The 11,775-nt window shown below is 39.6% G+C and overlaps 2 protein-coding genes across 3 annotated transcripts in view; one reads left to right on the forward strand and one right to left on the reverse strand.

Moving 5' to 3' along the window:
• slc27a1a (solute carrier family 27 member 1a) overlaps positions 1-7,157 on the forward strand; it is a 9,166-nt gene extending 2,009 nt beyond the window's left edge. The window contains exons 4-13 of the mRNA XM_008416064.2: positions 2,182-2,349; positions 4,238-4,307; positions 4,449-4,540; positions 4,630-4,739; positions 4,833-5,042; positions 5,127-5,253; positions 5,357-5,494; positions 5,610-5,774; positions 5,860-6,006; positions 6,109-7,157. Coding sequence (XP_008414286.1) covers positions 2,182-2,349; positions 4,238-4,307; positions 4,449-4,540; positions 4,630-4,739; positions 4,833-5,042; positions 5,127-5,253; positions 5,357-5,494; positions 5,610-5,774; positions 5,860-6,006; positions 6,109-6,266 — 1,385 coding nt within the window. The 3' untranslated portion in view covers positions 6,267-7,157. The remainder of the gene's footprint in view (positions 1-2,181; positions 2,350-4,237; positions 4,308-4,448; positions 4,541-4,629; positions 4,740-4,832; positions 5,043-5,126; positions 5,254-5,356; positions 5,495-5,609; positions 5,775-5,859; positions 6,007-6,108) is intronic.
• Positions 6,841-11,148, reverse strand: trim35-13 (tripartite motif containing 35-13). 2 transcript variants are annotated; one of them, XM_008416066.2, is made up of 6 exons: positions 10,729-11,148; positions 8,477-8,572; positions 8,177-8,407; positions 8,058-8,080; positions 7,855-7,973; positions 6,841-7,775 (listed from the first exon to the last, which is right to left on the reverse strand). In XM_008416066.2, the coding sequence occupies exons 1-6, from the start codon at positions 11,065-11,067 to the stop codon at positions 7,237-7,239; spliced, it is 1,347 nt and encodes a 448-aa protein (XP_008414288.1). In that variant the 5' UTR covers positions 11,068-11,148; the 3' UTR covers positions 6,841-7,236. The 2 variants fall into 2 exon arrangements, with proteins under 2 accessions (XP_008414288.1, XP_008414287.1); XM_008416065.2 differs by lacking the exon at positions 10,729-11,148 and adding an exon at positions 9,347-10,638.
• Between the last annotated feature and the right edge of the window lie 627 nt (positions 11,149-11,775).

Here is an 11,775-nt window from a genome sequence, read left to right on the forward strand (position 1 = left end):
TTTTTTTGTCCCTTTTTCGCAGCTCTAGTTGTAGTAATCATCGTATTCAACCTAAGGGTGATATTGGCTACAGGTTGAAATTACGTAATAAAACGGATCAGAAAACATTCTGCCTTGACATAAAACCAGTTTACCCATATAATTCTTTACCAGTAAGATTGTAGTTTAATGCTTTGATTGAAAACAATTTTAGGGTTTGATTAAAGGTAGAATTTTTGTGGACCATTAAAGCATATGCTCATGTATGAAATTAGTAGTTTTTGTAAAGCATGTGAAAAAAATCCTCCCCTCCATGTAATTCAAACATAGTGTTAATTTTTAACCCTCAACAATGAGTCTTGGGTATGTTGTTTATAATAAATGCACAGCAAATTATATTTAGATATATTTCACATTATCATATCAAGTTCTCAAAACTGCAGCCAAAGGGAATCAAATGAAAAGCTTTACTTGAGGGGATGCAGAGTAATCACTTAAATGTGTATTTTACAAATAATTGTATCAAAAGGAGAACACACAGGCTCACTGATGGTTGGCACATATACACTGGGTGGTTACATATTTTATTTTATACAGTTAGCTTTTAAAACCTGTAAGAGTGATTCTTTTGTATACAGTTGGAATGTAAAACCTGAATTATGAAGATGACTTGTGTTCTAGCATGTCTGAACCTGCGTTTCAAGGTTTCAAGGCAGTGTGTTCACATTGCCTTGAGAATTCCATTTATGCATCCTTAAGTTAGATTGCATGCCTTTTTGTTTGCTCTGCAAAATTTCCATCTTTGTTTTTATTTAGCTGTAGAAAAAACAACCACTGGAAGCCGTTTTGGGGCAGTTTCAGACTTGAACTAAAAATTAACCCTACAGTGCCTCGCTTGCTTCCTGTGCAGAGATTTTGTCTATTATTCTAAGTTTTTAACATACCATGTTTTACAAAACATGACCTACCTGGATTTCACACATTATTTGTATAAATTATGATGGATTTTTATGGTAATATGTCTATTATATTATTATTCAAACTTATGTAAGCCTGAAAAAAACATATAATCACCAAAAGTGTTTCTAAGAATTTTTTATTTTTTTTTGCAAAATATATTAATCTAGTAACTGAACAGTCCTGACAACATGGCAGAGTTTGTTTGTTTGATTTACTTGGTTATATCTTATAATGCTTAATTCTCTCGAAGGTCTTCATCAGATTCAATGTCAGGGCTGCCAGTCAATAGATGCAGATATCTCTACTGTTTGGTCTTTGGCACCTTTACCACACACTTTCCCCATCCTCAGACTCAGGTTGAACATAGATCCCATGATGCCACACAGTTGATCTGCACTGCATCTCTAGAGTCAGTGCTACCCAGACCTGCAGCCTTGATCTTTTGCAGCCTATTTGTCACCTGAAGTGTGGAAACAAGTTGGAGGTGGAGGAGAGGGACTGTGGGAGGGTGGGTGATGTCTAAAAGCTGAAAAGTGTGAAGTCCTGAGAATAGAAATAGACAATTGTCACAGAGGGTGGAGGTGACAGCTCGGGGACTGGTGGGTGACTGACCAAACCTGTTAAAAAACTGGTTCCGGTCGTTCACCCACCCTATGCCTCATACGGCCTGGGGCCTTGGTTTGTGGCCAATGTCATCATTTATCACTTTAAGAGGCACAATTGTGGGTTGCCTTAAATGTGGGCCTGTTTTCCCATGTCCTGCAGATGAAAGAGGGGCTGTTACACTGAAGTTTGCAACAGCACGTTTCCTACTGGTTAGCACTGGTTTTGGTTCCCTTTTCAAAGAGTTATACATTAATGAATGTGTTATCTTTGTGTCAACAGTTGGATAATATCCATTATCTAAAACCGAACAAGCTGATCAACTTTAAAATGTCAAACACCTCTCATAGTTGTTGAATGGAAACTATTTCTAAAACGGTTGGGCAGCCATCTTGGAATCTTAAATAAAACTTGCACAGGGCATCTGTAATTCTTGAATCCTCCACTAGAGGACAGAAGACAAGTACATCATTTAAAAGAGCAGGGTTTTATTTTTAAGGAATGAATGAACTTTGTTACAGAGATCTCTGAAATATGTATCAAATACTGTATGATTCATATAGCATTAGATTTACTGCATGTTCTGATACAGTTGAGATATCTTCTGTTGACTTCTCGTATCTTTTCCTTTATGATCAGCCATGTTGGAGATCAGTTCCTCCATCAGCCAGTCCATGGTGCGCTTTTGTACAGGGGACCTCAGCGCAGAACGTCTGACAGCTCTGAACGCTCAACCTCTGGACCCAGTTTTGGCCACTGCATCAAGAAACCCACCTTCACCTTGTGTTCCCCCGAAAGGCATGAATGGTTAGTAGGGATCATCCCAAGTTATTTCTGTTTTTATGGCAAACATTGCCAATTGCTCTAACGCAAGAAATCTTCTCAGTAAACCATCCATAGCTTGGTGACAAAATCATAACATTCTTTATGGTTAATCAGTTAGCTCTTCTCCAGTGGGGTCATGTTGGTAACATGAAGATTCAACAGTTTGACTAACTGAACCAATTTTCTCACTGTCTGATATTTAATCAGAATGTTCCTGTTTTTAAATCGGGTAGAATTACTAACATTTCTAGATGCTAGAATAACAAGAGAGCAATTTCTGCACAATTAGATTTTTGTCTTATTTCATTAATATTTTTAGAGTAGATTTTTGAATTACATCATTTGAATCAAACTTTCTTTTGTAGCCTTTCATCCAGTGCATTGGTGAAATTTTGTCCCATTCCTCCAGGCAGACGTGGTGTAACTTGGAAGGGTTACCTGCAGCACTCATTGCGTTTGCATCTGAGATCTAGGGATTTGATTGGGCAAGTAAAAACATTGGTATTGTGCAAAATCTCTTGCCAGCATCTTTTGCTTTTGATCTCGGGTTGATGCCCTCATTTTACACCAGAATACGTTAATCTCTGGGATGCTAAAGCTGTGTGCGGTCTGCATCTGCACTTATATTATGTCTGATTACATAAGCAACCAAATATCTGCAGGTTTCTTCTTTCACGCATGTGAACTCCTCCTGTATGACTGAAGCTTCTGTGTGGCAAAAATATCTGAGTCCACTTTTAAATAAAATCATGCAATAGAAGGATTTTTTTAAATCTTCTGTGCAATTGGTGCTGTTTATATAGTAGGGTTTTTTTTCTGCAAACAAAATAAAAAGAAAAATTCCAAAAAGAAAACTATACTAGACAAGTCTATACATTACGAGGTGAGAGGTTGTCCTAAGCAGCCTTTAGCCATTTATAGAAAGGACTTTCTGCACTGCATGGAGATCTAGAGTAAAATAAGATGTGAAGATCTTCTCTGGGTCATGCCTTATTTGTTTGAGCTGTGAAAATGTGAGTCTGCTAACGGACCAATTATATTTCAATCTGATCAAATCTACACTGTTGACTTGTTTTTTCTTATTTTAGGTATGAGTTTGCAGCATTTATTCAATGTCAATGAAACAAAGTAATTATTTTGGTTGCAAAATTAGCGTTGATCTCCTACTTTTGCCGGACGACATTTAAATATTGTTTCAGTTCAGGTTTTTTCTATGCAGTTTTGAAAGTTGAGACCTGAATGCTGTTTGTACTTTTCACAGATAATTTAATCCAAAAATCTGAACATGAGCTTCTCTGTGGCAGCTGTATAGGGGCCACTATATTTAGTGTTTTCAAGCCAAGCAAAATGAGAACATCTAGTTCAGATTTAAATTTTGCAGAGCAATAATTTCACACAGCATGACCCCAGCATCACTGTCAAATCCCATAGTTAGTCATTTCAAACTAATAATAATGTCTTTTAATAAACAGTAGAGAACTATGCATTCAAATGGTGAATTTAACTTTGATTAAACTGTTATGAACAGTGGATATATAATTTTCACTCTCTTCTTTGATGTTAAATTTAAATGCCTTAGAACACCAGCATGCTTGTATTCTGTTGTTTAGTTTTTATTATGGATTAAATTGGAGCGATAAGAACAAGGAGACCAAAAGAAAAAAACAAATGCAAAGAAATAATGTTCACTAACTTTGGCATTAACAAGTCCATGTTTGAAAAACCTGTTTCTTTTGTGTTTGTTTTACAGTCAAATGCCGAGATTTAATTTCCCTTGGATGTTAAATAAATTATATTGATGTTGAAAATAGAAATAAGTGTCATAAATTGTGTTGAAATAATATCTGCAATGTTGCATTATCTTCTCCAGACCGCCTGTTTTATATTTACACCTCTGGAACCACAGGACTTCCCAAAGCTGCCATTGTGGTCCACAGTCGGTATGTTTTAATGACCTGCTACTCACCACAAACCTTTGCTGTTAAGAGTTTTTTTTTTTTTTTTTTTTTTTTACTGTTCCTGTACTGTGAATGAGAACATCTGAAAATCTATTTTTGCCTGTATTTATTTTTCTACAACAGCTACTACAGAATAGCTGGCTTTGGGTACTTTGCCTTCCGCATGCGTCCTGATGATGTCATCTATGACTGCCTGCCCCTGTATCACTCTGCAGGTAAATGATGCTCACCTTCTGCATTTAATTAATCCACATTCAGATCAATTGTTGGGTTTTGTTACTTAAAGACTTTCCGTCTGTGTCAGGTAACATCGTCGGCGTTGGTCAGTGTCTTATCCATGGTCTCACTGTGGTAGTGAAAAGGAAATTCTCTGCCAGTCGCTTCTGGGAAGATTGCATTAAGTACAATTGCACTGTAAGAGACACAGTGTGAGCAACATTCAAATGTACCACATTTTAATGAGTAACTAACTTAAATAAGAGAACCTTTGATGACTTCGCCTCGCAGGTGGTACAGTATATTGGGGAAATCTGCCGGTACCTCCTGTCGCAGCCGGTCCGGCCATCCGAGAAGGGCCACAGAGTTCGCCTGGCAGTGGGGAATGGACTGCGCCCCAGTGTGTGGGAAGCCTTCACAGAGCGATTTGGGGTGGGGCAGATCGGGGAGTTTTATGGAGCAACTGAGTGCAACTGCAGCATTGCCAACATGGATGGCAAGGTCGGCATTCACTATATTGTCTCTTTCCGCACAAAATTTGAAAAGGATGTGGGTTGGATACTTTAGCTGAGTATGTTGTGCCAGGTGGGAGCCTGCGGATTTAACAGTCGCATTCTGCCCTACGTGTACCCCATCCGGCTGGTGAAGGTCAATGAGGAAACCATGGAGCTTATTCGGGACAGCCGTGGTCTCTGTGTCCCTTGCAGCCCTGGTAATAAACTGCTTTATTAATGCTATCGCAAGTTTGTCCAGTACAGTTTGAGTCTTTTGTTCTGTACTGAATGTACACAATTAAAATCCTCCGTGCTTCACAGGGGAACCAGGGCTTCTGGTAGGTCGTATAAACCAGAAGGACCCACTACGGCGCTTTGACGGCTACGCCAGCCAGGATGCTACAAAGAAGAAGATTGTTCAAAATGTCTTCAGGAAAAATGATTCTGCATATTTATCAGGTTAGCACAAAACTTTTTTTTTTTTGTCAGCGCACAGTGTGTGATGTGACCAGTTAGCTATTCACAAACATGTCGTGTTTTTAGTTTCAGCTAATTAGCTTTTCGCTTACTCCAGGAGACGTACTGGTGATGGATGAACTGGGCTACATGTATTTCCGTGACCGGAGTGGGGACACCTTCCGCTGGCGAGGGGAAAATGTCTCCACCACTGAGGTGGAGGGCATACTCAGCAATGTTCTGGATCAAACCGACGTGGCCGTGTACGGCGTAGCAGTGCCAGGTAAACTGAAGGATCTTTTGATATTGCAACCACTTCCTGGTCTTTCCCCGTTAGTCTTATTGCTGTCACTGTAATTTTGCGTCAGGTGTGGAAGGTAAAGCAGGCATGGCTGCCATCGCAGATGCTACAGGGAAGTTTGACTGCGACAGTTTCTTGCAGAAGATTCAGCGATCACTTCCTACTTATGCCCGCCCAGTGTTCCTGCGAATCTCCCCACAGGTAGACACCACAGGTAAAATAACCCAGCATTTTCTCTCCCTAAAAAAAATTATAATAATGATCGCTAGAAATTCCTTGTTAATGAAATATTATATATCCAAACATGCATGTACAGGCACATTTAAAATCCAAAAGACCAGACTCCAGAGGGAGGGATTTGACCCACGGCTGACAACTGACCAGATCTACTTTTTGAACGGTCGAGCTGCCCGTTACGTTCCAGTGGACGAGGAGCTTTACAACTCCATCGTGGAGGGAAGAATGTCTCTATGACGTGTGTGTGCGGCCATAGCAGTGCTGTCCAAGTGCCTCAGTCAGACAGGTTAATCAGGAGCCAGAGGGAAACGCATTGAGGAATGCATGCAGCAATGTCTGGATCATTCAGTTTTGGTGCAACACAGTTTTGGCTGTTCGGCTTTCAGGAAACGGAGTTAAGAGGACTATTTACATCGAGTACTGTTACACGAGTTTAAACACTGTATAAGTAACACACTATGTGGAGGTATTTGTTCTTTAACAGTTCCTTTTTAATCACAAAATGAGCATTTTAAATTGCCTTTGAGCAGCGTCGTACATAGAATAGATTTCTTTCCCAGCTAATTTGAAGGACGATACATGTTACATTAATGGTGTTAGAATATAACTTGTAGTATTAAGTGAAACTTCGTTATGGGGTATTTACCCATCTAGGAAATGCTAAATGCTGCTAGGTTTTACTGTGTAGGTTTACCTGTGTTACTCTGGCTTGTTTTAATGAGGTTGAAAAACTTGATTTTTTACATGCAGTATGAATGCCTACAAGTTAAAAACCGTACTAACGTTAACATAATCACAACATCTATCGTGATTTTTTTTTTTTTTTAATGCAATGAATTACTAAACCTGCTTGTCAGATGTGTACCTCTGAACAACACTGTCGAACCACGGAACAACACAGATTTTTATTATAGAATGTGCCTTTTATTAAACTTTAGATCTGTTTCACATTTTCTGCTTTTAACGAAAAGGATTTTAAATAAATTGTCAGCAGAGAAGCTAAGTCGCACATTTCTGACTGTTTTTATGTAACAAATCTGTGTGATATTACATAGGTGTTAAGGTTTGTGAGGTGCAACCCCAAATTCTTTGTTTTGCTGTAACGCTATTAAACTATTTCAAAGCGTTTGCTTCATTCAATTTATTCTGCTTCCAATTTATCTTGTAACCCTATTTGCAAAAAGAAAAGAGAATTTTTACAGCTCTGTTAGTGCTCCGTTGACAAAGTTATCCTTTCCGGTAGAATTTTCAGTGGATGCTCTTTACAAGCGGTACAAAAATACGGAAAGGCTTTTGGTGTGATGATATTCGTGAAAGTGTAGAGGGGCGTTCTCTCCTTCGGGTCGTAAAATGTCACCCTTCCTCTGTCCATGTCCAAAACCATTCTTATCACGTCTGGCTTCTTAGACATATTGAGTGGCTCCCAGGGCGCGGTGCAGGCTTTGTGCTCTCCGTTCCGATATCTTATAGTCCAGAATCCCTCTGCAGGTGTCAGCACATGTTTGCCCTTCCTGTTAATCGACTCGCTGGCTATTCCTAAAACCCAGTAGGTGTTGTCGTTCACCTCCACGTCCCAGCTGTGGCGTCCAGTGAAGTAGCCCTCGGCAGCGAGCAGCTCTGCGCTGATATCGAAGCGCTCCGGGTTGTCCGGAAGCTTGAAGATCTGGGTAGAGTTCTGCACGACTGTGAGATCCTCGGAGAGGATGAAACAGCTTGCTGCGGTATTGGGGTCAAGAATCACTGGAGCTTGAATGAAAAAAGTAGAGTTACTGATGTAATGAGTAAAGCCTGTTGAATTTGCTGCAACATTCTGCATTATACTTACTATATTTGACAATTTTTTTCATCTTCTCCCACACTTTATATTTTAGAGAGCCCAAGTGCTTGGCCACATCAATTAGGGCTGCAGACAACATGTGTGGATCAGGAGACTTTTTCCAGGTTCTGAAAAGAGATCGTAAAAGTAAGCATTTGGGAGTTCTTTCTGTAAAACAAGTTAAACAATACATACTTAAAAAAAAAACATACCTTTTGATTGTCTCCTTGTAATTCTGAGAAAAAAAAATGCAATATATAAGTTTCTGGTTGACATGCACAAGAATGCACATTCAGTTCTGCTTGAAATGGGCTTCATATAAATGTCTGACCTTCAGAAATGGGATATCTTGACTATTCATTTCCTGTTCCGCTGTTCTGATAATGTTAGAGAGCGATGTTACTTCATTGCTCATCTCCTCAATCTTTTCATTGATCATGTGATTCTTCTGATCCTCCTCAGCCTTTAACTCCAAAAGTCTAGCGGCCTCCTGCTCCTTAAGAAACTTGTGAAGAGCCTCGAATTCCTCTTTGATCTGTGCTTCAGTGTGTTTAGCTTGGTTCTGCAAGGGGACGTGTTCAATTGGTTATTTCGAACCTCCTCCGAAAGCATCCCTGGAAACTGACCATACCTGGACGTGTTCAGCCATTTCCTCACATGCTACGGTCGCATTCTTGTACAGCTGCAGCTTCTCTTTCAAGGGCAGAAGAGCGCTCTTCAGCTCCTCCTGAAATGTCAGTGACAGGGCATCAACTCTTTTACAAGGTCAGTCTGGCAGGTGGCCAAGCTGCCAGCACTGAGTGAGGCTTTCAGCTGCCACATACCTTTCCATAGCACCATTCCATCTAAATGGAAAGCTTAACAATACAGTAGCATCAAAGACAAAGAACTATGGAAGATCCATTGAACGGGTCATGTCAGCAAAACTGAGGTCATGCATAGACTAAAGATATTTTACAGTATTAAAAAAAAAAAATTATTTAGCTTGTTGGACGTTTAGTTGCCTTCGGGGAAAAAGGCAAGGGCAGGATATGAATGAATGTAGCGTCACTAAAACCTTGTGGGAGTCAAGTTTCAGACCCTTCTGGACCTGAATAGCAACAGGATACCAAATATATAATTCTATTATTAGAATAGTAATATACTCTGTATTAGAATATCAGGAATACAAAAAGAAATGTTGGAAAACTAATGTGCAACACATTTTCCCAGCAATTTAGTCTTCACTAAATAAAATTAAAACTGAAAAATATTTAAAGTTTATTCATTTATTCATGGTGGCTAACACCACGCGTCTTTTTCTACAATACGTGTTGGCTGCATTTAATATTAAAATACTAAGCAACAAGGATTTTGCTATTTATCTTGGCTGCAATAAGTGCCATCAAAAGTAACTGGTTAATAGGTTATACTTAGACTCAACACGTTATGTGAAGGATGTGCTGCTGTCTGCTCTTGTGAAGCAATGCTTTGACTAGCCTTGTGACATTAATATGCCTACCTTACAGTCATGGGCGCCTTCTGCAATGGGATAGAGTCTGTGCCCCTTGTGTGCAGCTGCTTTGCCACAAAGGCCACATATTGGTTCCAGATCCTCCAAGCAGAAGAGTGTGAGGTTTTCCCCGTGCTCTTTACAAGATTTTGGGTCATTCCTACTCCTGTCGTCTTTGAAGGACTCACAGGCCCTCTCTAGCACAGTGTTTACCGCAATTTGATCCATTGAAGAGCGACGCCAGCACAGAGGGCAGCAGTGCGAGTCCTTGCGGTCTTGTGTGTCCCAGCTGCCTTGCAGACAGGCCTTACAAAATCTGTGTCTGCAGGTGAGGACCACTGGCTTACACAGAATATGTCCACAAATTGGACAGGAAAGGTCATCCTCAGAACGAGCATGTCTGGTGGCCATTCTTTCCCCCAGCGCTCTGATTGTAAAGCAGGCTCTAATGCCCCTCCCACATCAAGCTGCCTCATCTTAACCTCAGAAATAACTGTTAATACTTCAGATCTCAAATACATGTCCAGTGTAATGCTACACAAAGCACTGCCCTTTCTCAAATAAACACCTCTCTAAAGTAAAAACCCTTCTCTTTACGTTTAAATGATTGAATCAACTGGTAACCATAGACATAAAAAATATATATATGGTGCTGGAATATTTGCCCACACTATAGTTCTTGAATTGCATTTAAGCTATGTTGACCCTTTTGTTATTTAGAAGGTTAAGTGAACCAGTGGTTGTAATGAAAGAAGCAAAACAATCAGATCTAGAGTACGGAGGAGGATATAAATAGCAAAGAGAAGCTGTATCTGGAAGATTTTATTCCTGACCTTTTGAATTTGGGATATTGTACTAAATTGTGGATGGGGTATTGATTTAAACTATCACAAGATTAATATGTGAAAACCTTAATTAATTAAAAGGTAAAGGACACAGCAACATAGTCATCCTAAAGTTTAATTTGTTAATCTCAAAAGCATTTCACAGCAACCTGATCTTCTGTGCCTTGTAACCCAGTATTTGGTTGGCTAAATTAGCTTACTGGAATGCTGCACAAAAATAGGTTGTGCCAATTGTGCAAAAGCCCAGGGAACACACTCCTGCCATAGGAAAACACTATTAAGATGTTTTCTTATGGCAAACATTATGTTTTAACCCAAACAATTCAGTCTTAGATGCCTGGAGTGGGGCAACTTGAAAAAAAAAGAAGTGTTTTAAAGACCTGATTTTTAATTAATACATTTTGAAATCCAACAAATTACAAAGGTAAGGATCGCCTTGGACACATGAACAGGTGACCTGTTGCTAGCCTGTGTATATAGACTGAGAATATTTAGTTATGTGTAAATCTAAAAGTAACACTTCAAAGAAAAAAAAGCTTCACCTACCTTATGGTTCCTGAAGGCCTCCCTTATGTGAAACACTCTATGGTTCATATGCTGACCAGATCTGCTGCAAACACAGCAGACCGGCTCCAAATCAGCAACACAGAACAGAAGCATCCTCTCACCGTGTGTCTTGCACGATTTATATGGAAGTTCAAGACAATCTTTAAAGCAGAGGGGGCACTCTTTTACACAAAGCTGTGTCCAGAACTGTTCCAAACAAAAATGACAAAAACTACTACCACAGCCAATGCAGCTCAGAACCACAGGAGCCAGGAAGGTTTCTCCACACACCGCACAGCAAGACTCATCCACAACGCGACAAGCCGTGTCAGCCTCCATCTGTGAAGGTCGGTGCTGCTGTCATGGATCTCTAATAAAGCAGGAAGATCTATTTTCTTTTTAGCTTGTACTTCAGTGTTCAATTTAGTCTCGCTCCAGAGAAGAGGGGGAGAGTGAGTCAACCACTCTGGTTTCACTATAAATTACCATTGGCATGTAAGGAAATATTTTAGCGGCAAATCTACCATCGGCTCAGAACAAGTTGGAAAAATGACAAAGTGACATCTACATTTGTTTTTTTGATAGAAAATTAAACTTACAATGAAAAATGTAGTAGTTTTAAACTAGCTAAGAACCATTTTTATGACTACACAGTGCATTTTATGGGTTAACTCACTTCATAATGAAAGCGAGAGGTCACAAAGTCACTAAGGCAGGCATCAGTGGCTCTGTAGGAACAGTAGTCGTCTTGTGATCAGAAGGTTTTAGGTTTGATTACAGCTTCCTTTTGCCACATGTTGATGTGGGAGGGCAAGGCACTTAACCCCAAATTGCCTACCGATCAGTGTATCGGTGTATAAATGTGAATGTGACTCTAGTGTAAAGCGCTTTGAGTGGTCAAAATGATTGGAAAAGCGCTATTTAAGTTCAGACCATTTACTTCCTCCTTGAATACAAACTGAAAAGTGTCACCATTTCCATCTATAAACAGTCAGCATGTTCTTTTCCATGTTTATTTTTAGTATTTTAAGTAAAATTCAAAGTTCA

This window comes from Poecilia reticulata, linkage group LG8 (assembly GCF_000633615.1).
Source record: "Poecilia reticulata strain Guanapo linkage group LG8, Guppy_female_1.0+MT, whole genome shotgun sequence".
NCBI lineage: Eukaryota > Metazoa > Chordata > Actinopteri > Cyprinodontiformes > Poeciliidae > Poecilia > Poecilia reticulata.